Here is a 25,475-nt window from a genome sequence, read left to right as displayed (position 1 = left end):
CCTTTTGTGTTTCTCTTCTTTTAAGGATCACAGTCCTGTGCTGTCTGAAGTGTAGTGCAGTGCCTAAAAGCAATTGCTTTATTTACTATTTTATCCTGTTTTATTATTGTTTATAGCAGAAGGATAAGCCTGTTTTCTAGGTACTCTGTCATGGTGCAAATCACAAGTCCTATAAAGCAGTTTTAAGCCATAATTATGAAGATTTTGTAGCTATGTAGAAGAGTGTTTGTGTGTGTGTGTGTATCCATAAATACAGGAAGAGAACTTGAAAAATTAAGAACTGTTAATTGATTAGGATATTTAAACGAAAGGTAAGACTTTTTCTCTTTAAATTTTTCTATTAATATAATTGTAACTATGTAATAAAATGACTTTGTTATGGAATTAAAGATTACTGAAATAGTTTTAAGGTGAAACTAATAAACTTTATTTCTTCCTTTTACCTAACAATATTTTATTTTTAATTCACTAGGCACCTAATACATTTGTTAAATTTGTCTTTAAATTTTGTTCTATAATGACACTTCTTCATACACAGTAAATGACCAAGACAGAAAAACATTTTATCTGCATAGCTTACACTGGGTACTTTGGTTTATATCTGATTGTTAAAAATTATAATAGGAAGTGACACCACATTCAGCAGTTTTCTATAAGTAGGAACCTCAAAAACATTAGTACCCAAGCTAAATGACTGGGGAGAGAGTGTGTGTGTTTTAACTTTTCAAAACCAAACCAAATGCATGATTATTTAGACTGTTATTGCCATCAACTTAAAGCTAAAGTAAGGAATCATCATTCAGTTGCACTATACATGTAGAAGGAATATGAAATCACACACACACATGCACACATATGAACTGAAGTCATAGGACTCATGGCCACTCCAAAATTACGACTTAATTCTACTAGCCTTGGTGTGAAAATTTCTTACTAAAAATCCTATCTTTTATTTTTAAGATTTCTTTTTCTCAAATTCAAGTTTTCAGGAAAAATATTCAGCATATTTTATATTTTCTTCTCAATTCTCTTTTTTTAAGAAAACATATATTCTTTTTTATTATAAAGATTGCTGGGTTTTCCCCCAAGAAGGATAACATAAAGTTTTAATGACCATTGTTATATGTCTTAAACATGCAGTATAGTTTTTTTTATAAATATGGTTTTTAAAAAGATTATCTCTAGTTGAAGCAGCTTTACAATATTAAGGAAATTTTAAGGCAGTTACTCTTAATTCCACTATTCTACTATAATTGTTTTTATTTCACCCAGTGTGTATATTACTTTATATAGTTGTGATTATAATACATATACAGTTTGGGGATCTGTTGTTTTAACCTCATGCTATTTCATATATACTTTTCCATGTTGTTGCATAAACTTCATATCTATCATTTTAAATGTCTGTATAATATTCCTTTGAGTTACCATACTTCTTCCATTATCCTATCACTGAGGTTGTTTCCAGTTTTTTGCTATTATATTTGGTATTCCAGTAAATACTGTTGTGCAGATACTTCTCTGTACAGAACTTCTCTGGGTTTTCTTTAGTGGCTTCGTTACAATAAATTCCCAGAGTATAATTTGCAAGTCAAACAGTATGAACCATTTTCTTCCTTCAGTAGTGGTGGTGGTGGTAGTGGTGGTGGTTGTTAAATACCTGATTACTTTCAGTTTGTTTGTTAGTTGTCTCTATGCTTAAATTCTATTGTAATTGTATTTGTTACTTATAAACCTGAATGATTCTTATTGCTGTCTGTTGGGTTTGGGTATACATGAATCAGACTCTTCTAATATAAGAACCTCCATAAAGCAGCTGGTCTGGAGGAAGTCCCCATAAATATAGTAGAAACATTTTATAGGTTTCTATGGGGATTCTGTAACTATATAGTGGAAAATCTGTTCTCTTGGGGCTAAGGGTATAATATCCCCCTCACCTAGCAGTTAAGAAAATGAAGCAACATAAAAAACAGTGTAAGGAAGTTAGAGCAATTTAAGAAATAACTAAATCTATTAAATACTCAGAAAGAAGCAAGTTAAACTAACAGTTTAAAACAAATGCGTAAGGCTGAAAACCATATACGCTCTCTTTGTCTCAGAGCTTGATTTTTTTACAGGGAAATGGACTGTTCTATTTTCCTTCTTATATTTTTTAGAAATTCATAGATGAGAAACTTGTGCCCAGCCTTAGTAATACTATTTTTTCAATAAGTGATTTATTGCCTTTAACGTCATAACTGTCATATAATAATATTCTTTATATATTTATAGGTACAGAATATAAAATGTAGTTATCAGCTCCAAGTTATGTATGTGATTGCTCACATATATTAAGTCAAAGCAAAAATTTGTTCTAATCTCATTCATTAAAGCAAGTGATAAAGCTGTTCAGTGATTATTTGGGTTGTAAATGATTGGGTTTTATTTGAAATAACAGTGGTTAAATTTTCATCTGTGAAACTCTGATTTTTACATTATCATATACTTTTCCTGGGAACTTCACTATACCAGTTTTGATCCTTCTTAAATGTAATTTCTCACCTTTCAGTGGTGTATTTATAGCCAGGTCACTGGAATATACCCTCTCATATCTGATTGCATAAACATGACTTAAAATAGTACCGAGCTTACCATCATTCCACCCAAAGCAACTCCTTATTCTGTCAATGTTGCCCCCACTTTCATCAGTACTCAGTTTTAATACCTTGGAATCATTCCTGACTCTCATTCTTCTCCCTTCAATATCTACTTAATCTCCAGGTTATAACTATAGTTTTCTTTCAGTGTCTCTCCCTCTAGTCTGCCTTTCTGTTTCCCATTGCCCCCACCTTAGCGCTGGGACTCATTACTCCTAGACTACTGCAACAGACTTGAATTTTGGGTATGTGATTTCTTTATTGTTAAGAAAAATGGTTTATTGCAGGAAACTACATCACCTACTTATAGTCTTACCTATTGCAAAAAAAGAAACATAGACTTTATAAAAACAAAACAAAACAAAAATCACCTTTTTTCTATAAAGATGTTGCTTCTAGTCCAAGAAAGATATTTTGGTGGCAGGAAATAATATTCTTTCATACAGAGTAAATTCTGAAACTGAAAATACTTATAGAAAGTGCCAGATCTTAGAAAGATGACCTTCTTATATGCTATATCAAGTAGTCTATCATTTAAACATAAATGAATCCATATACAGAAATTAAGGCAGCTAATAAGAATAGTACAAAAGGAGTATGAAAAAACTATTAAAGAATTCCCTGTTCATAAATTAACAGAAAAGCAAATAAATTTAGCCTTAGAATGAAACACAGCAAACCATACCAGCACCCAGATAAACATGCACCATGGTGCACCTGGGACACCACTTAAGCAGTTATCTCCAGAAGGTGGCTGGGGCTTGCAACACACCCAGAGTTAGAAGAACCGTAGGCGCTCCAGGGTTGCACCAGCACTGTCACAAGGAACATCTGACACAGAACGTATTCATTGGCCTTGGAATTTGTTTGTGTCATTTGCCTTTGACTAAGCTAGAATGAAAGAGTTATCCCTTGTCACTCTTTTTCTGCCTTCTTCAGTTATAAAGCATGTTTTATAATCTTCATTTTTTGAAAGGGATCACATGCAGTGGTCAAAAGAAGAAGAAGCAGCAGCCAGAAAAAAAGTAGAGGAAAACTCAGCTGTGCGAGTCCTTCTGGAAGAACAAGGTAAAGCAACTACATGTTGTATCTCCTGGAGCCTGGCTTTCCTGTTTGCCCTTCCACTGATTCAGTTCACACCTCAGTCTCTTTTCCTGCTAATAGTGCCACTACTTTAGAGAGTTCTTAGCTTCTACCTTTGCTAATCTACTTGTTCCTTTGGGAGAATTCCCAGTTATTCCAGTGTAGTGGAACCAAAGTTAAAGAAATAAATTATGTATTCACCCTATAAGTATAATCTCTTTCGATAGTCATATTATTGCTTTCTCTGGGAGATACATAAGGGTGGCATTTCAAACAAGATATGAAAACATAATTTTAAAATTTTCCTTTGGTTATGCATCTTTTAGTATGCTGTTGTGCACTTGACCTGCTAGGAATATTCAACAGATTCAAAAACTTTGAGCAAAGTAGGTAAAGTCATATCAAAATGTTTCTGGTCTTTTATTGAACATAAAGTTTCAATAAGGATTTGAGGTACTTTTCTTGGAGGCCTTTGATATTTAGAGTTTAATTTAGGTAAGGCCTTGCCAACCTTCAAAAATGGCTTCTAAAGTATTGGCCTATGCTACAATTACAAAACCAGAAAATAACAAGTGTGGGTGAAGATGTGTAGAAATGAAACCCTTATATGCACTGTTAGAGTAATTACAAAATGGTACAACCTCTACTGAAAACAGTATGGACGTTCCTCCAAAAATTAAAAATGGAACTACCATATCATCTAGCAGTCCCACCTCTGGATATATAGCGAAAAGAATTGAAAGGGTCTTGAAGAAATATTTGCACACCCATTTTCATAGCAACACAATTCACCATAGCACAAGGTAGAAGCAACCCAAATGTCCAACAGATAAATTGATAAACAAAATGTGGTCTCTTCATATGGAATATTATTCAGCCATAAAAAGAAATGGAATCCCTGTCACATGCTATCATCTGGATGAACCTTGAGGACATTATGTTAAATGAAATAAGCCAGTCACAAAAAGACAAATACTATATGATTCCACTTATATGAGGTACCTAAAGTAGTCAGATTCATAGAAACAGAAATTAGAATGGTGGTTAGCAAGGGCTGAGGGGAGCGGGGGGAAACACAGTTGTTTTTTAATGGGTATAGGGTTTCAGATTTGCAGGATGAAAAAGTTCTGGACATCTGTTTCACAACAATGTAAATATACTTAACACTACTGGGCTCTTCACTTAAAAATGGTTAAGATGGTAAATGTTATGTGTTTTTTACCACAAATTTTTTTTTTAAAAAGCACACTAAAAAAAAATTTGGCCTCTGTCCTTCTCAATGCATAGCTGGGAACCGACAGGCAGTTGGCCCAACACTTACACTCTCTAGAGAGGATTTTCCTACCTTTTTTTTCTTAAGTGATTTCTCCTTTAAAACAGGTTGATTTTTTTTTCTTTAAAAAAAACAAAAACAGCTTATTGAAGTACCAGATACCCATAGAAATTAACACAATTCATAAATAAGTTTTCATAAAACTCAGTGAATTTTCCCAACACCCACTTTAAGAAACAGAATATTACCAGTAACCCAGAAACTTCCTCATGCTCTGTCCCAATTACTTTCCCAAACCCCTAAGGCTCTACAAACAGCAACCACTATTCTGGCTTCTAATACCATAGGTTAGTTTTGCCAGAACAACTTGGTTCTGGTCATCATCATTTCTCAATCACTCATGTAGCACTGTCAGTGTACCTGTTAGATAGAATGAAAGGCAGTAAACTATGGCCAGGGGCCAAATCCAGTCCACTGCCTATTTTTATAAATAAAGATTTATTGGAACACATACTCATTTGTTAACATTGTCCATGGCTGCTTTTGAGCTATATCTACAGAGTTGAGTAGTTGCAACAGGGACCTTATGTAGCCCACACAGACTACTTACTGTCTGGCCCTTTACAGAAAAAGTTTGCCAACCCCTGAGATAGAATTTTGTTTCCAGATTGATCAGCTGTCCTGAAACTCCCCAGAGAAAGATGTTTGCATTCCTCTGTGCAAGCCAAGCGTAGTGAAAAGCACTAATCCCACTGGTAGTTAACTATTGTTCTGGTGACTTTAGTCCACACTTGAGGCTAAGGTTTGAAGCAAAGGTAGCTGTTGAAACTTGAGCTAATGAGACAGCCCTCATGAGCTGCCCTTTGCCAGTGAAGGGGGCAGTGTGGCCCTGTCTTATGCTCTGGCATCATTTGTTATCCCTCAGAGCTAGTTTTCCTTCCTTACTGTAAGCATGAATATGTCCTGGAGGATAGACGAGAAAGAAGAGCACCTGGTCCACAGGAGAACCATTCTATTTTTATGAGCTCCAGCCATGCAGTCCCAGAGTGGGATGTGGCCAGGGAGCGCTGGGGCTGGATTTGAGAGTGCATACCGGTGGCAGTTCTGCTCCCAGATCAGCCCGCACTGCATTCCTTTGCAGGAACTCCGTCACACTGTTTCTGAGGAAGTATAATTCTGCTTCTTTGCCAGCAGCTGCACAGACATATTTTCCACATTACTCAAGCTTCTGCTAGCGGCCACCTGGATGTGACAGAGAGAGTCAAGCCTGAACAGAATTAAAAGATATCAGTCATCTTAATTCTTTTCCAGGAAGTTAAAAATGATCCACAGTATATTTCCTGAGAATACGAAAAACCAAGGATTTTTTTTTTAATTCATGTTCTTTTGAGTATTTCTGTTTAGAACATAAATAGATGAGCAGTGCTGATAATGTTCCCTTAAAGGGCTCTGTATGTGGCTGCCTATTTTGGCCTATTTATGTTAACAATGAACTTGAGTGAAGCTAATGAGAAGGTTATTGTCAGGCCTTGGAAACCACAGTAAAGGAAAATGACAGTTCCCACAGAACCGTAATGTGACTGAAATAGAAAGGTGGTGACTGGCCTCTCTATAGAAGCGGGAAAAGCAGACTGGAGAGGGCTGATGGTACTGCTTTGAAGTATTTGGTTTGCTTATTAGCATGTGCAGTCTGTTTCTGAGCAAGTTTTCTGGCTGCCGTGGAGACACAAAACGAAAGAGTTCATTTTAAAATGACTCAAAGTGATCAAGGCTTCCGCTGGGTCCCCTCTGCGTCCTCCCTTCCTACCTCCCCCCACCCCCCCCACTCAGTGCAGTGGACTTCACACATGTCAGAGAACTGCTACAAGGAGAGGAACACACCCAGTGAGGGTGACCCTTACATCACACTTAAGCAAGGTTGCACAGAGCAGCAGTTGAGCATGGCAAAGAAAGAAAACTTCTGTCCTGAGGAACTGTGTTGAGTGACGGGACATTACAGTGAGAGTAAATACCTACCCAGACACCCAGTCCAGTCTCCACCAGGGATCATCGACCTGCTAGTCTGCAGAAGCCTAGGTGAGGCTTCTAATTGGATAGCTAATGTCTCTGATGAATATGGGTCAAGGTGAATAGATCCGTTTAAAAGCCCTATTCCCAAACGTTGTGAAAACCCAAAGGAAGCTAGCTGTGACCCGGTTCTTCTCCCGCTGCCCCTGTTAATCACCATCTCTTCTTATCCAGGAGGGTCCTAAGTCTTTGAAAGAGCCAGTTTTCTCCCATCATAAAGTATTCCATTTGCAGAATGGTATACGGCATGAGCACTGTCTACTGATTTTATCTTACTTATTTTAATGCCACTGGGAGGAAATACTGGTTGTTCTCCCATGCTGGCCAACTCTCTGGCAAGTTTCTTTTGGTCTCTGTGTGTCAGTCTCTCCTGTCACTCCCATTTCCCATTTGTCACCTATTGTCTCAATCTTTGGTGAGAACTGAAGTCCGGAAACACCCTCACAATTCTGAAAATAAGAACTTATCCATCACAAATAAGACAGTCTTTTGCTGTACAATGGTTGACATATTCATTCCTGTGATTAACATGTAAAGCATCCGGGCTCTCATTAGCAATATTTCTTTCAATTAGATGCCCAGATTGAGTTTTAATTCCACATTTCCTTTTGGTAATTTATTTTAAATTTTATAATAGCTCAGATTTCTTTTTAAAGCAGGTTAATTCAGAGAAATGAGAAAGATACATTTGGCAGTTTTTGAGTTAACATGATTATAATTTCCTAAAAACATCTCCAGTGTGTTATATCTCAGCTGGTAATTTAGCAAATGTAATGGGTTTTTAAAAGTTAATAACAAATGCAGCTGCTGTTTTTACTTTAAAATACCCTTGTAAATAACTATCTACCTAGGATGAGTTACCTATGTCAAGGAAAATAGTAAGAGAATTCCACTATACCTTCCTTTGTGAATACTTTACCACTTGAGAGTGTCCTATGTGAGAAAAAAAAATAGAGTAGCTAAAAGTTTTGTGTGCTGATAAATTTAGGGTACTTGTTTGTAGGTCAGCTTTGGTTGTTAATTTCATACACTGCTCTTAGAAGTATACTTTAAATTTCATAACTTTAAGAGTTTTCTTTTATTAGACAATTAACTTTATCAGTGAAATTTCAACTGGAAATTTCCAACTTTGAGAGCTCAGGTGTTTGTGTAATTGCTGTGCAAAAATAGCTTTAAATTGCCTTTTGTTACATTGCAACTTAGAATAAATTTTCATAATTCATATTAATCATATCATATATGTCAGATACATATACATGGTTTAATTCAATTTCTTAGTTATATTCAGTGTGATTCAGGGTGAATTCTGAATATTTAAGTATGGTTAGTGTGTCATAGTCCTTCTTCCCCTCAGCAGTATTGAATTTAATAAATGAATAATTGAAAAGTTGCTTCATCTGGCTGTGGTTAAACAGATCACTACATCCCTTTTACAGCCATTGGCAGAGAGCAATTAACTCTGAATTGGCAACCTTGGAGAGTAAAGGGAAAATTTTCTCCTCCAAGAAAAATTGATCATTAATATACCTGTTTAGAAAATCAGTTGGACAAGATGAAGACAGGGCAGATTTCTCTACACTATATTCTTTTATCATCATTGGCCTGAACTTGAGTTGAGTGAACAGCAAGATTAAACTAAATTTTTCACTCATGGTCAGAAAAGTTGCTCTTCCAATTCCTCTGTTATCACAGATACTCTTGCAGTTCAGGAAATTAAATTATATGCTGGAGGTGTTTACCTTGTCTCATAGCCATAATTATGAGTTTGATTGAGCTTCCGTGGGGTCTCAGAAGCTGTAATACATTACTGGGAACTGTGGAGTTGCCAGCATTGATTGAAGGTACTGCTAAAAGCACAACTTTAAAAAGCAAAAAAAAAAAAGTTCCAGCTCATTAGCCTTTATCCCAGCCTATCCTGTTTTGTTTCTGTTTTGTTGCTGCCCCACAAACCCATCCATTCTCATAGAGCATTTTATGTTCCTGTTGCTCATCATAATTTCATCATACAGTCTTGCATAGTTTATTTTTTATATAATTCAAATGGGGTTTAATTAAGTCTGTTTTTCTGATCTGTCTTTATGTAGGTTCACTCCAATCAGCATTATTTTTACTATTTGGTTATACTGATTATAAGCCATACTGAGGTTTTAATTTCAGCTTGATGCTTCATAATGAGAGGAAAGTACAAAATCAGATAAACATTATTTTCAGAGATATTTTGGAGGGGGTTAATCTTGATTTTGTGTTAGGAAGGCAGTATAGTATAATGGTTAAGAGCATAAAGTCTGATGGAATTGGTTCAGGTCCTGGCTCTGCTGGGTGACCTTGGGCAAATTTTTTTATCCCCTCTGACCTTGAACTTCTTTGTCTGTAAATCGGAAGAACATGTCTATCTGAGAGGTATTATTAGGATTAAATGGGAAAAAAATCCAAGTAACATTTGACATAGTGCCTGGCACAAACACTTAGTATGTACTATTGTGCTGCTGTTATTGGTACAATGATTTATGTGATGTTTGGTTTTTTCCTCCTAATTCCTGAGTGGGAAATACTTGAAAAAGGCTTGAAAGCGTATATATTAGCAGACCTTGACCATCATCTTTTAATAGTACTCAGATCCTTTTTAAAGATTGGATAAGCTAGGGTTGAATTTAGGTGCTTGGTATATTTGGTACCTGAACCAGATTCTAGTCACCTCACTGCAGATTCATTTTCTTTATAAACTGTAGAAATTAAACAGTAGTACAGCCTCATATTTATGACAGCAATCTGATCCAAGATTTTGCAGTTTGTAAAACTGAATGTTTAATGTTCTTCATAAATTCATGGGATTTAATAGGAAAGTACATAGACTTTTTAGAGCTTAAACATAGAGATACTCTAATTCGGGGGTCCGGCCTGTGACCTGTTAGGAACCAGGCCGCACAGCAGGAGGTGAGCAGCAGGTGAGCGAGCAAAGCTTCATCTGTTGCTCCCCATCACTCCCCATCGCTCGCATTACCTCCTGAACCATCCCTCCCCCCACCCCCCGACCTCCGTGGAAAAATTGTCTTCCACGAAACTGGTCCCTGGTGCCAAAAAGGTTGGGGGCCGCTGCTCTAATTCAACCCCTCATCAAATGAGGAAACTCTTTGGGCAAGTAGAATGAAGAATTCAACCAAGATTCTTTATCTTCATGTAAGATGTAGATAAAACTTTGCAAAAGAACTACCTAATAATCGTTAAATTGTTACCATCACTCCAAATTTCCATCTGATGGTTATAAATGAATATAAAATAAATTTTAGAGTTGCAGTCAGTGTATAGACCATTCTGTGTGAGTATTTTCTCTTAATATTTTTATCCTTTAAATTTTAATTGCTACATAAGATTACTCTGTTTTGACATGCATGGTTTGCTTGGTCATTCCTATGTTGCTGGCTGTTTGAGTTATTTCTACTTTGTCTTATTATAAATAGCACTGCTATGAACATCTTTTCTTTCAAGTTACTCCCCTGCTGTCTATCTCTTCCCCTGCCAATTAATTCCGAGGGGGATATTCCCACAAATTAATCACTTATATTACATTCTAGTTACTTATAGTTAGGTTCAAACTCACTTCACAAGTAACTTGGTATTGGAAACTCAAATGCTAGAGATTTGACTAAATATAGGTCTTCTTAGGTGGGTCACTTTTTATTAAGCAGAAAAATCTTTTACCAACATAGAGTGAGTTACAAAGAGAGTTCTTAAGATAAAAGGAAGAAGAGAAGGTGCGAGAAGACCCTGGGGAAATTTGACGGTTTCCTAATTCCTCCTGAGTCTGATTTTTGGAATGTTGTTTTGTTTTCTTACACAGTATATCAGGTACACTCCAATTTTTAAAAGTAGAGATAGAACTATTTTAAAGATATACAGCATTTTTAGATTAGTGATAAATAGGCTTCCTCCCATTAGTGCAGATGAGAGCATGTTTTGGACTTCAACATCACATAATTCTTTTGTTACAGAGATCTACTTTCATTTCTCAGACCTTAAATACAGATGGGAGTTTCTGTCTTTCTAGCAGTCCTGCTGCCAGATACAATTCAGCCCTGATGGGAAGGAAGTCTTGTGGCCAGATGGGTGGAGATCCATGGTACAAGGCCATAAAGATAAAAGTGGAAAGAAAAGAAAAAATATAAGGGCTTCAGGACAGGGTTCTGTAACAGAGACAAACCTGACTATAGGCAACTGCTTGTTCTGAGGGTAAGGGCTTCTTTAAAATTCTCAAAGAAATGAGTCTGTTGTTTTTAGTTTTAGTTTATTTTTGGAATAGATTGTAATTTCGCATGGATCAAAATTCAAATGAGAATTCTTCCTCAAACTCTGGTCCCCAGCCACTCAGTTCCACTCTTTAGAGGCAACCAGTACTACTAATTATGTGATTATCCTTCCAGAAGTATTCTGCCTATATAGCAGTAAATATGTGTATATACATACATGACTGTTTTTCTGTGTATGTACACACATGAATTTTTTTCTTCTTTTGTTTCTAATAAATAGTTGCATCATATACTTACTGTTCTACATTTTGCTTTCTCACCTAACATTAAGTCTTGAAAATTATTCTATATTAATGGAAGGTTTTTAAATTTTTTTGAAGGCACTTTAGAAATGTCACATGTCTACACTGGGTGAAAGTAATTCCTAATCCAGGGATTAGGTCTGGTATGTAATAGTATCCAAGAAATGTTTCTTGTGTGAGTGAGTGAGAAAGTGAGTGAATTAATGATTATACTAATTTAAGCTGCAGATAGAAAGAGGCAGAAAGCTAAGAATTGCCTGAAGTTCTGAGACTGTTGACCTAACCCTGATGCTGGGACCCAGGGTAATCGAAGGGATGACATCACAAAATGCATATCTCTTTTTAAATTGCATCAGAAATTCTCTTTAAGGCTTCATATTAGGAGATGTCAATAAGAAGAGGTGCCTCTGGAGGTGGGTGAAGAATGGAGTTACGGGATGGCCCCTAGACCCCAGGAGTCAGAACATACGGTCCTGCTTCTGCTGTGACAGGGCTGCAGGACCCGGACAAGTGGGTTCATTTCTCTGTGTGTCCTTTCTTCAAACCTGAAACAAGGGGGTTGGAGTAGATTATTTCAATGGACCGTTCTAGCTCTAAGATTATGTCATTTATTATTCCACAATTTCCTGTTTGATTACCAGTTTGCACAGACATTTGTCGTGTTGAAACTGCATTTACAGAGACATAAAAAATGAGGTATCATTTCTCTAAGATAATAAAGAGCCTTACAGGTTATTGGTAAAAATGTGATCATTAAGATTTCAAGATTAGACTGTAGAAAGCAGTGTGCAATGATTATATTCCTCACAAAAATTTATTGGCTAAACTATTGAGACAGAAGCAGACTTACCAGGGTAAGCCCAAATACCCCACACATTGACACATTTTGTGAGGATTAATACTCTGTAGTTTTAACCTTTAAAAGGTAAAAAAAAGTCAGATAAATAAAAATTATTATAATATTAAAGTTATTCAATAGTAAATATAATTGTTATAAATGAATAGTATATGTAATATATTTAACAGTATTTAATTATTAAATATATTTCGTTATTAAAATCATAACTAATGATAAATATAATTCATAGTAAAATAAATCTTTTTTCTTCTCTTTATTTTAGTGAAGTATGAGAGTGAAGCTAGTAAATATTGGGACACATTTTATAAGATTCATAAGAATAAGTTTTTCAAAGATCGTAATTGGCTGTTGAGGGAATTTCCTGAAATTCTTCCAGTTGGTCAAAAAACTGAAGAGAAGGTAAAAGAATTATCATGGAATCATGTAAAAGTTCATGCTGCAAATTGTTTCTCAAGAATGCACTGCCCTACTATGCCTGAAGAAAAAAATCATTATAGAGAAAGTTCTGGCTCATCAGATGGTCAAAACAAAGCAGGATCTGATTTTTCCAACCTAGACTCCAAAGAACACAGAAAAGGACCTCTGAAGACTGAATTGTTTCCTGGTAGCAACGCCACTTTCAGAATCCTAGAGGTATGGTACTGCAGGGGCAAAAATTTTTTAATGTACATTCCATACTACTTTAATAATGATCCAGATTTTTTAGGGGGGAAAATGATCAAATCTAACTATTAAATAAGTGTTCATATACTTTTGTGCATAAAAATTATTTAAGGGACTCATATCTTTAATTAGTCAGGTTTTAAGTTTGTGATTTAAATTTTTTTTAATTTGTCTACTTTAATTTCTAACTTGAAGGAAGTTTTAAATACCAATAAAGTTTTGGCCTTAATTTCTATCTCTTTCTGTTATTACCCACTTTTAGGTGAAATAGAAATAAGTGAAGTATGTAATTTGCTATAATCTGGTGTAGACCTTGATTTTCTATTTTAAAAAATAAACCTTTTCCTTCTGATTGTAAAGATAATATATACTGATTACAGAGAATTTGCTGAAGAGAAAGAATAAAATAATCTACAGTCCCATAAACAAGGGATTTAATTTAACCACTGTTAACATTTAACTGACTTTTTTCTCCTTTTGTTTATACTGTTTTGTATAGTTGAGCTATACTCTACCTGCATTTTGGGGTTTTGCTTTGTTTGTATTGAACATTATAACATAAACGGTTTTCCCTATCTTTAAAAATTCTCTATAAACATTTTCATGGCTGCAAAATACTTTACTATGTGGAATACTATGATTCTACTTACCTGTTTTCACTTGACTGGGCATTTAAATTGTTTTCAGGTTTTCAACAGCAAACATCTTTGGGTGTAGACTTTTCTGCATTTTCTTTTATTATTTGGGTTCAATTTACTAGTTCATAATTTATAAAAAAGTTTTAATACTGTTAAAATATATTGCCAAATTGCTTTCTAAGAAGTTGTACTAATACCAATTCACAGCAGTGTAGGTCTGTTTCATCACACCCTTACTGATTGGAATATTCTTATTTTAGTGCTTTCTGCTTTGTTAGACAAAAATTATACCTTATTTTAATTTGCATTCCTTTGATTGTTAAATAGGTCATATAGTCCTTCAAACGTTTAGAAGTCATTTGTACTTCTTTTGTGTTCTGTTTATTTCCTTTATTTATCAGATACTTTTTAAAAAATGAGCTCTGCCCTTTATCATATTTAATGCAAATGTTTTTTTCACAGTGTGTTTGTCACCTTTTAATTTGGTTTATTTTGGGGTTTGGTATGTAAAAATTTTAAATGTTTCCATAGTCAAATTTCTCAGTGCATATTATTCTTGTGATTTATTTCTTTGCTTTTGAGTTTAGAAAACTCTCCTATACCCAGAGATCCAGTAAATTTCTTCTAGTTTTTTTTTTTTAATAAAAAAAGTATGACATTGGTGAGGAAAATTTAACTTTATTTTCATGATATTTGTTTACTCTTTGATTTTAGGTTGGCTGTGGTGCTGGGAATAGTGTTTTTCCAATTCTGAACACTTTGCAGTGAGTTTTAGAGTTTTCTCCTACAAAATTCTACATACGTATGGGAGGTTGAGAAATTCTGGGAAAAAGTTGTCATGTATATGCCAGTAGTGTTCTTGTTCCCATATAAACAATGACTAAATGAAATTTCAAAAGAAGTGTCTTGGTCTGAGTGTCTAATTTCATGTGAACTGAGAATTACTCTGAAAATAATGTTTCACAGGCATGGGTTGTCCACCATGAGTTGAAGTAATTTTTTAAGCTTGTGTTTATGTGGATGAGGGAATAAGAAGAGAGTAAGAGGTTTGATCCTTCCGCTAAGCTGGGAATTGCTGGACTTTAGAGATTTATTTGCCCCTCCAGGTTACTTAGGTGTCATTTTACACATAGAGAATTGAGTTTAAAGCTTACACAAAATAAAGTGTAAGCTTTAAACTCATTTTATTTTGTCATCACTTCTGGAGCCACACCCAGCATAAAACCTTCCTATGTCAAATGACTGTATCTAGACTTGAAATTGTTTGGAGTTATAGCACGTAACCCTAAGATTCAAAAAGGCAGAAGTAGGTGATAGGAACAAAGATGTTCTCCTGACCTGCCCTTCCCGTTCACCCCCTCACCTATGCGTTTTAGTAGGTGAGGAAGAAGATACACCTTACAAAACTTTAACACCTTTTACCTATGGCTGGTCTGTCAAGTCCCTATTTTTTTTTAGGTTTACATGATAGCTTTCCCGTTATTTTTCCATTATAAAATCAACATAAGCACATTGTAGAACGTTCCCATTAGAGGAAAATGGGTTGGGGGGAATCACCCATTATTCCCACCACCATAGCATAGCTGCTGACAGAATTTTTGTTATAATTCCTTTCAGTCTTTTCACTATGCCTATTTTTCAATTTAAGAAAGTTTTTTTTTTCAACTTTCCATTGTGAAAATGTAAAAGCATTCAGAAAAACTGAGTAATACAGTGAATTCTCATACACCCACCACCTTGTTTCAACAGTTACTAACATAAGGCCAACATCATGACACTTTAAGTACTTATGATGGATCTCCAAAAAGCAGGACATACTTCATTACTATTATAAACCTAACATAATAAAAATTAAGTAATTCCCTAATATCATCAAATTACCAGTTAAAGTGTCCAGCCAGAAGTGATGCTGGCCAATTTGCGGTTCTGAATGGTGTTTCTCTTTCGGGACTTATTTTCTTTGTTTTCCCTTTTCCAATTTCTGGGCCAAAATTTCCTGTTCTTTTATACCACATAGCCAGATTCCTTCACCCCAGTGATCTCTGAACTTGTAATACACATAAATCTACTACACTGGCAGTTGATTATGTGTTACTTTATGACTCATCTCAAGTTATTATTTTGCATATCATTTCTTTATGTCTTATTTCTTCAACTACTATTCATATATTCCTTGAGGTAAAGACCATATTTTACTCTAATCTGATTTTTCAGGTAGCCTAACAATACAATATAGATAGAGCTTGGTACATACTGACTGATTAATATTTCTGGTTCCCCACTTGTTAGTTGTATTTTTCCCTCTTCTACTTCTCCCTCCAACTAATAATTGCAAGCCCTTGCCTCCTCACCCCCTGACTCTTTCTTTGTGGATGTGTCTTTTTTTTTTTTTGCCTCATATTCATATTTTAGAAATCACTGTAGCTCAATAACCTGAGATAATTAATTCATCTTTAAAAGGCAACCAGTGATTAGCCTTCCAAAGGGAGGATTAGACTTTTTTTTCCCACCACAGAAATTGTATTTTATTACTTTTGGAGAGGATAGGATTAATGTTTTACATTTTTAGAATATTTTACCATAATTAGACCTCTGGAATTGAGAGGTCATATCATTCTCCAAGGATCATTTAATTCTTAAACCCCTTGCCAAGAGAGTGCTTGGTGGTGTGGTGGTAGTGGTGATATTTACACCTGTTTGCTGGGAGAAGGGCCAAGGCAGTCAGCCGTTTTTACTGAAAAGCTCTGGAAAGTCATTGGGTGATCACAAGACCAACTTGGGTTGCTGATGCAGTGGGAATTCAGTTTCAGAGGTCAAGCTGCCGTCTGGTAGGACACATGGCAAATGGCACATGCCTTCCTTTAGCTTACTAGACTGTTCTGTATCTTGTGAGTGTTTAGTAACTACTGCCCAAAGATAGACTGCATACCTTTCATAATAGCTAGATGTGCCAGTGTCCAGAGACGCATTTTGAGCTATATGGAAGTATTTATAGAACCATGTTAATTTCTTAAGTTTTTAAGTTCCTGGAAGGCAGAGGCAGATCTTCCTTTAATGATGATAACAATGATGATAATGATGATGGTGATGATGATAGCAACAATAATAAGAATGACTAACATTTATTAGGTGCTTATTCTGAGTCAGGCACCTTTCTAGAAACTTTACATATATGAGTCCATTCAATCCTTACAACCAACTTAGATGCCATATTTATCTCTATTAGGAGTTTGGGATTGACATATACACACTACTACTATATTTAAAATAGATGACTAACAAGGACCTACTGTATAGCACAAGGAACTCTGCTCAGTATTCTGTAACAGCCTAAATGGGAAAAGAATTTGAAGAAGAATAGATGCATGTATATGTGTAACTGAATCACCTTGCTGTACACCTGAAACTAACACAACATTGTTAATCAACTATACTACAGTATAAAAGAATTAATTTAAAAAAATAAAGATGAGAAAACCAATTACAGAGAGATTAGATGACTCTTCCATGGTCACCCAGCTAAGTGGTAGAGCCAGGATTCAACCCTGGGCAGTCTGGTTTCAGAGCCCTTGCCCTTAGCCATCATACCACATAGTACTATATGTATCTGAGTGTTTTTTGAGACACTTCAAACATGTGTGACCAACCAACAATTACAAGTCACAAATATATGGATTTCATAGGAAACAATAAGGGTATATATGCTGCAATAAAGCACAATTTTTATATGGGATGGATGAGAAAAGACAAGCAGCACAAGTTTTAACTTTGATTCAGTACTGGTTAACTTTTCATAACCAAATCCTATTCATGATACATTAATTTATTTGGACAGATATTAATTTGAATGCAAACACCTAGTGCCACAGAATGGCACTATATATGAATACTATACTATATATGAATATTATACATGAATGTAGTATTCATCAATGAGTAGCATTTAAGAGAGTAATGTGAGCCTGGGTGAGATTTTGCTAAATGCATATTTGTGCTTATATTCCGTATTTATTTAGAAGTCCTCCTTGCTTGAAATGCCTCCCTGAATCAGATTAGAAGTTCTAATTATGTGATTCAAAGCCCATATAGCCTGTCACACACTGGGCTCTCAGGATCAACTCTGCTTCTCATCCCTAGCATGTGACTCCCACTTCTAAACCCTTTCCCCTTCTTCCCACTTAGCAATGCCATCCCCCTCCTTCAAAATTCTTAAGACTTTCACCTGAGGGTGCCTGCCTTATGCACACTTCTATAGAAATTGTATATGTCCCCAACAAGGCTATAAAATCCACAAGAGCCAGGACCATACCTTTAATTACTGTTTAGGACATACTGATCTCTTTCTGTGATTCAGACACACTACTAAGCAAGATGATGCAAGGATCCTTTGCTAATAGCATACAAGGTATGATTAGGAAGGGTACTGACCCACAAAATTCAAAGTACAGTTGACCCTTGAACAATGTGGGGGGTTAGTCCACGAATAATTTATAGTCGACCCTTCGTATTTGTGGTTCCTTCTTTATCTGCAGATTCCGTCAACCACGGACCATATAGTACTTAGTATTTACTATTGAAAAATATCCATGTGTAAGTGGACCTGCGAAGTTCAAACCTGTATTGTTCAAGGGACAGCTGTATGTGCCTGCCCATTAGTAACCATGGCTCAGCCATTGTTACTGAATTTCAGGTAAAGACCAAATAGAACTTGTCTAAGTTCAGTGGAGGCCAATTAAAATTAGTCAGGATTTTCATATGGGTAAACATCCCCCCCCAAAAAAAACCCCTGAATTTGCTTACTTTTTTTACATATTGTAGGTAAAGCAACTGAGTCTCGGAGAAGTTAAGTCAAATTCAGTGTTAATAAGTGGCAAATCCAGGATTTAAACACAGGTGTAATTGGCTCCCAAATCCCATACTCTTACTAGACAGTTTTTATTAGACAGTTTCATTTACTACTTTGTATTCTAATGCTTGGTCCATATATAAGGCTCAATAAAAGTTTGAAAATCACTTGAAAAGATAAGACTATATTAGTGTTTTATTATTTTTTAGAAGTTGTATTTACATGCTATTAATATAAACATATTAATATTATATTTAACAGCACATAAATGCAACTTCTAAAATATATATATATATATACATCATCATCCGTGCATCAGAGCCTCTGTGAGAGGTCCAGGAGCAAATGAGGAACGTACACACGGGAAGAGAAACGAAGCACCAAAGGACACAGGGGGTTGAGGGTCCTTGGAGAGGATAGAACTTGGCTAAGCTAAGAGGAGTTACAGGCCATGCTGGCTGGAGGCAGACAAGAAAGAGTGCCTGTGAGGGGTAGGAGGAAGATTGAGCAATGCTGATGGATGGCTTTGGAGGTTTCCCATGGGAGAGTATGATGGGATATAGAGCAAGTAGGCCCACATAATGGAGGGCCTTAAAATCAGGGCAGGAATTTGAAAGTCACCCTGTAATTGATAAGTGTTTGAGATAATGTTGGTTCAGAAACAACATGAAGGCATCCACACACCACTGCAGAGAACAGTGTCTAAAAAGAAGAAACTACAAGCCAAGTGTCATCCAAAATTCTGTTAAAGAAATATAAGTTCAAACCTACACTTTCCTTTCTTCTGTAGCTTCAGCATATCTGGACTCTAGATTTAAATATTTCTTTCATTTTCATAGGAATGCTCCAGAGTTCTTTCTTTATTGTTGTGATTTTGCTTCTGGAGCTGTGGAGCTGGTAAAGGTATGCCTTATATTTTCTTTAAAGAGAGCTATATTAAAAAATCTAATTTTTTGCTGTTGAAGTGATTATTTTTTAATGTAACTGCATCAAATGTAATCTGTGACCATTTTTAACTGAGCTTTTACAATTTTGCGAATCATATCATCAACTGATGCCTAAGATGTTACCCTAAAACGATAGAAGTTGTTTGGGATTTAATATAGAGTTCAAGGGAGTGGTTCCTACAAGGTGGTATTTATATTTATGTCCCTAGAGCTTTACACACAGTTTGGCACATAGTAGGCACTCATTAAATTAAAACTTTTGAAAAAAAATAAAAAAGGTCTGAAAAGGCATATATTACAAATCTAAAATGTCCTCAACTGTAAGGAAAACAGTGGTGGGAACCGGACCTTATTTGACCAATTCCCAAATGCTAGTAAGCATTATCATAGCAAAAAGAGGTAATTTTAGGAAATGGAAAAGGAATGGAAATTCTAACAAAAATGTATAGTAAACACATGGAACATAATTTCTGATAATAAGAGTTAATAGTTTTTCGTTGTAGACATTTTCTAAAATACTGAAAAGCCTAAAGGGGAAGATAAAATTTACCTATAATATGCTTTTTTAGAGTCCTAGAGTGAATCACTGTTAGTATTTTGGTATATATCCTTCTAGTGTTGTTTTTTTTTTTTTTTTTTTTTTTTTTTAAAGGATTTTCTTATTTATTTATTTATTTATTTATTTATTTTTGGCTGTGTTGGGTCTTCGGTTCGTGCGAGGGCTTTCTCCAGTTGCGGCAAGCGGGGGCCACTCTTCATCGCGGTGCGGGGACCGCTCTTCATCGCGGTGCGCGGGCCTCTCTCCATCGCGGCCCCTCCCGTCGCGGGGCACAGGCTCCAGACGCGCAGGCTCAGCAATTGTGGCTCACGGGCCCAGCCGCTCCGCGGCATGTGGGATCTTCCCAGACCAGGGCTCGAACCCGTGTCCCCTGCATTAGCAGGCAGATTCTCAACCACTGCGCCACCAGGGAAGCCCTAGTGTTGTTTTTATAGGCAAATTGTGTGTGTGTGTACTCTAATGTGGTTTTTTAAAATAGCATCTTTATTGAGGGATAGTTCACATACCATAAATTTCACCATTTTAAAGTATACAATCCTGTGATTCTTAGTATATTTAGAGTTGTACAGCCATCACCATTACCTAATGTTGATTATGTACTATAGGATATTTATATATTAATGCCAAAGGAGGCATGGAATAAGCAGTGAGAGAGCTGAGGACCATCTCATTGCCTCTGAAGTAACACAGGGTGGGCTTCCAACAACGCTGCCTACTGACTCAGAAAGACTGCCCTACTCCACTTTTCAAGCTAAAGAGGGATGCAAAAGAATGTTTATTATCAAGTCCAAGTGCTAGACTTAAATTTTTATGACAGCTTGAAATAACCTAACAGAATACCTAATCCAAAAATCAAATTTATAGAAGAAAGGCACTTGAGAGAAGTTAAATTGACCTTTTTAATTTGAGAAAAATACTAGAAGTCTGCTAACAACTTTTTTTGTCTTTTCTTTCCTTTATCATGACAGTCGCACGCGTCATACAGAGCAGCCCAGTGCTGTGCCTTTGTTCATGACGTTTGTGACGATGGCCTACCCTACCCTTTTCCAGATGGGATCCTGGATGTCATTCTCCTCGTCTTTGTGCTCTCTTCCATTCATCCTGACAGGTAAACGAAGACGAAAGGGCAGAGCAAATGTGTACAGCCCCTTTATCAGGAGTGGCTTTCAGAACTATCAAAGCAAAAATGACAATTCTTGAATTTATTATTTAATGAACTACATTATGTATAATATGCAGCCTTTTAAATGCAGTTTTTCCTTTCTTCAGACTTTCAGAAAGAAACTTGTGACACTACTTCTTTAGTGAGCTTTCTGTCACTGTCAGAATGAAGTAAGCATCTTCTGGCAAGACACATACCTATTAAAAGTGACAGAGCTTCAAGGAAATTACAAATTCAGAACAGCCTAATAGACTCCCAAGAGGGAAATTGTACATGGTGATCAGAAACAAACATCTTTGATTTAGCATCTTGCTGAATGTTCATGAAGAGGTGGGCTGTAAATCTGTTTGGCTTCACACTGGTCTGTCAATGGGCTTTAAAATATTTGTTTTAAAGAAGCCCACTAGGGAATTAGGGGTTATCAAGATTTGCCAGATTAACCTCGGACCTTTATAATCTAAGATTGGCCTAGTGCCCTCATTTAAATATTCATGACTTAAATATTTTTGTTCACATAAGGTTTTGAAAAAATAAATACAGCTTTTCTCCAAAGAGGAAGCACAAAGAGATATTACCAGCAATTAAAATGATCACTTTTCTTAAAATTTTGCCACCTTGTATGTATTAAGATACATGTGTGGTAAGTGTCAGGGTTTGTGCCTTCATAACGTTTCTTAAAATTGGGTTTTCGTGATCTTCTGGTAATAGATACAGACTTGGCATCAACCGCTTTTTGTTTGGTGAGTGTGACTCTTTCCCAAAGAAATCGAGTATTGTGTCCTTTCTTTGCTGTTATAAGGTCACTAGAACCCTTTACAGTCCTTTCACTTCTCATTCAGAGATGTGCACTTTAATTACTTATGGAAAAGCAAGTTAGATTTCCAAATAACGAATGAAATATATAATTGCACCTGGTGAGATATATCAAGTTCCATGAAGTTACTTCCTCCCAGTTTCTATAACCTATTTCTTTCTGCTAATCTGTTTATACTGTTGGCATTATTCAGGTACTGGTAGAAGGATGTCATCTATGTATTTTGTTTCACAGTTAAAAGGATGAATAGTAAAAAGGATAGAGTAGGTGGATAGTGAACAAGATTTTCTATCTGACATCTATAACAGGAAATGTTTAAATTCAAAATAAGACCTCAAAAAGACTATTTGAATTAGTTTAGATAATGTATTTTTGTCATGATTTGAATTGAATGTTAAAGAGAAGGGGAAGCAGATATCTTGGAAAGATTGTTTTTATAGTACATATATTCATTCTATTTATTTATTATAAAATAAGTTCAGATGTATCATGTCAGTAGCTACTTTCTTACCTACGTGGAAATGATCTAAAAGTGAGGTGAATGAGTAGAAGTTGGGTAATAGTAAGTGAAAAGTAAGGCAGTATCTTTAGGGTCATCTAGCACTGTGGTAGTAGATTCAGCCCCAGGAAAATTCTAGAAAAATGGCTTATTGCCAGCTTGGAAAAGCAATTCAGCTAGACCTTGAGTCTTGGGGTCCCAGCTCAAATGGGAATAAACCATAGAAGGCTACCAAAAAAGAGGTAGCTGTCCTTCTTGTTATTGAAATAAAAGTATAATATGTTTTCTAAAGATCTAAGTATAGAATAGTCAATAAACACTCATTTTTTTTTTAATCTCTTCTTTTCCTTCTCCTCTCCCTCCATCCAGTGATAGGTGAGGATAGCAGAGTTGGCCCAAGTCAGATAAAAAAAGAAAAGGAGCTTTCCCCCATTCTTGTCCATGTCACCTGCAGGCCACTCCCACCTGCATTTCTCAGGAACTGGCTCTGGAATTGCATTATGAGCCAAGATGGGCTGATGAGAGAAGCAGCTCCCCACCTCTTGCCTTCACCTGCAACGCAGACTTTAAAGGATAGTTGGGAGGAGAGGATTTGCAGAAGGAGGCTACATTTTGAAGTGTTTGGCTGTTTGTTTTTTTGTGTTTTCGTTTCATGCTTGTTTTGCTAATAATTGCAGAAAGAGATTTTTTTTCTCTGTACATAAAACATTTATCCGGAAAGTGAATATTTTAAGGTTTAGATATGGTTTTCTTTAATTGCCAAATTCTAAGGATATAAGCGCAGTGTGAAAATAACCTGTAATAAAATAAACAAGGAAAAATACTTTTCTTTTTCTCTTTCATGTACTTATGTTCCAGTTTTTTTAAAGAGCTTTTTTTCTAATCATGGCACCTTTTTCTGTCATTTCTCTCTTGTTTTCATGGTTACTTTCATTTTCTCACTACCTACTTCTTTCATAACCTGACATACTGTTTCACCCTGTTATTCCACTTAACAGTGTTTTAAATTTTTATTTTTTTTTAATTTTTAAAAATTTTGGCTGTATTGGGTCTTCGTTGCTGCATGCCAGCTTTCTCTAGTTGCGGAGAGCGGGGGCTACTCTTCGTTGCGGTGCGTGGACTTCTCATTGCGGTGGCTTCTCTTGTTTCGGAGCACAGGCTCTAGGTGCGCGGGCTTCAGTAGTTGTGGCACACGGGCTCAGTAGTTGTGGCGCATGGGCTTAGTTACTCCACGGCTTGTGGGATCTTCCCGGACCAGGGCGCTAACCTGTGTCCCCTGCATTGGCAGGCGGATTCTTAACCACTGCGCCACCAGCAAAGTCCCTGAACAGTGTTTTAATTGGAAGGAATTTACAGATTATCTGATCAAAACTCCTCATTTTTAAAATAAGGAATGCTCAGAAGCTTTAAGAAGCTTCGATAGGGCTTCCCTGGTGGCTCAGTGGTTGAGAATCTGCCTGCTAATGCAGGGGACACGGGTTCGAGCCCTGGTCTGGGAAGATCCCACATGCCACGGAGCAGCTGGGCCCGTGAGCCACAACTAATGAGCCTGCGCGTCTGGAGCCTGTGCCCCGCAACAGGAGGGGCCGCGATAGTGAAAGGCCCGTGCACCGTGATGAAGAGTGGTCCCCGCACTGCGATGAAGAGTGGCCCCCGCTTGCCGCAACTAGAGAAAGCCCTCGCACGAACCGAAGACCCAACACAGCCAAAAATAAATAAATAAATAAATAAATAAATAAGGAATTATTCTCATGGCCTGTCCAAATTATTTAAAAAAAAAAAAATCCACTTGCTATCTCCCTTCCTGCTTTTAAAAAAAAAAAAAAAAAAAAAAAAAAAGAAGCTTCGATAAAGCAGAGACAGCAAGGACTTAGTACACAGGCTGCCATTTACCATTCGCTGCCCAGGGCAGACATTGATAATTGATTTTGTAGATTGTCATTCCCTGTGAGTCTTAAGAGTCCTTTTCAGTAGAGCTTCGTTGGCAGCCAATGTCAGTCACTTGGTTGATATGAGATCTGAAATCTTTGTCATCTCTGTACCATAATCACATATAAGGCCTTGAACACTTAACCAAAAACATTAATCAAAAGCAGTCACAGGCTTCCCTGGTGGCACAGTGGTTGAGAATCCGCCTGCCAATGCTGGGGACACGGGTTCGATCCCTGGTTTAGGAAGCTCCCACATGCCTCGCAGCAGCTAAGCCTGTGAGCCACAACTACTGAGCCTGCATGCCACAACTACTGAAGCCCGCGCGCCTAGAGCCTGTGCTCCGCAATGAGAAGCCACCGCAGTGAGAAGCCCGCGCACTGCAACAAAAAATGGCCCCCGCTCGCCGCAACTAGAGAAAGCCCGCACGCAGCAGCGAAGACCCAACACAGGCAAAAATTAAAAAAATAAAAAAAATAAAAAAACAGTCACAAGGGGGTCATGTTTGGGAGCCAGGTGGGTAGAATAAGCAGTAAAAGAAAGAAAGTAAAAAAGTAAAAGCTTCCCAGTATTGAACTGGGGCTTAGAGTGTGAATAGAATTTAAACAGGCAAATAGTAAGGAGGAGAGAATTCTTTGAGGGGAAACCACGTGAGCAAAGGCATGGACTGCTCAGAACCAAGCATGTAACAGTTTGGCTAAAGATGCTTCAGATTAGGGAGTAGTGGGAAAGATGTTGGAAAGATTGAGGTCAGTTGTAGGTGATCTTAAGGGCTCAAATAAGAAACTAAGATTTTATCCTATGGATTAAAATCATGAAAATTTGAGCAAAGGGATGATTTGACAAAACCATTTTAAGCATACTAATTCATCAATAATATGCAGGAAGGATTGGCAGGGAGAATAACACCTGTTAGGAAGCAATTCTGTTTCCAGCCTGAGGATGTTGGAGTTT

General features: G+C 36.6%; 1 protein-coding gene across 2 annotated transcripts in view; it reads left to right on the top strand.

The window, feature by feature from the left end:
• Window positions 1-25,475, top strand: part of METTL8 (methyltransferase 8, tRNA N3-cytidine) — an 83,173-nt gene that overhangs the window by 52,694 nt on the left and 5,004 nt on the right. For both annotated transcript variants that reach the window (XM_028166747.2, XM_057551933.1), the window contains exons 4-8: window positions 3,613-3,704; window positions 12,727-13,097; window positions 14,480-14,529; window positions 19,451-19,514; window positions 21,086-21,225. In XM_028166747.2, coding sequence (XP_028022548.1) covers window positions 3,613-3,704; window positions 12,727-13,097; window positions 14,480-14,529; window positions 19,451-19,514; window positions 21,086-21,225 — 717 coding nt within the window. The remainder of the gene's footprint in view (window positions 1-3,612; window positions 3,705-12,726; window positions 13,098-14,479; window positions 14,530-19,450; window positions 19,515-21,085; window positions 21,226-25,475) is intronic.

This window comes from Balaenoptera acutorostrata, chromosome 8, assembly GCF_949987535.1.
Source record: "Balaenoptera acutorostrata chromosome 8, mBalAcu1.1, whole genome shotgun sequence".
NCBI classification, from domain to species: domain Eukaryota; kingdom Metazoa; phylum Chordata; class Mammalia; order Artiodactyla; family Balaenopteridae; genus Balaenoptera; species Balaenoptera acutorostrata.
Note: the sequence above shows the minus strand (reverse complement) of the source record. Positions and strands in the feature narration are given on the sequence as shown.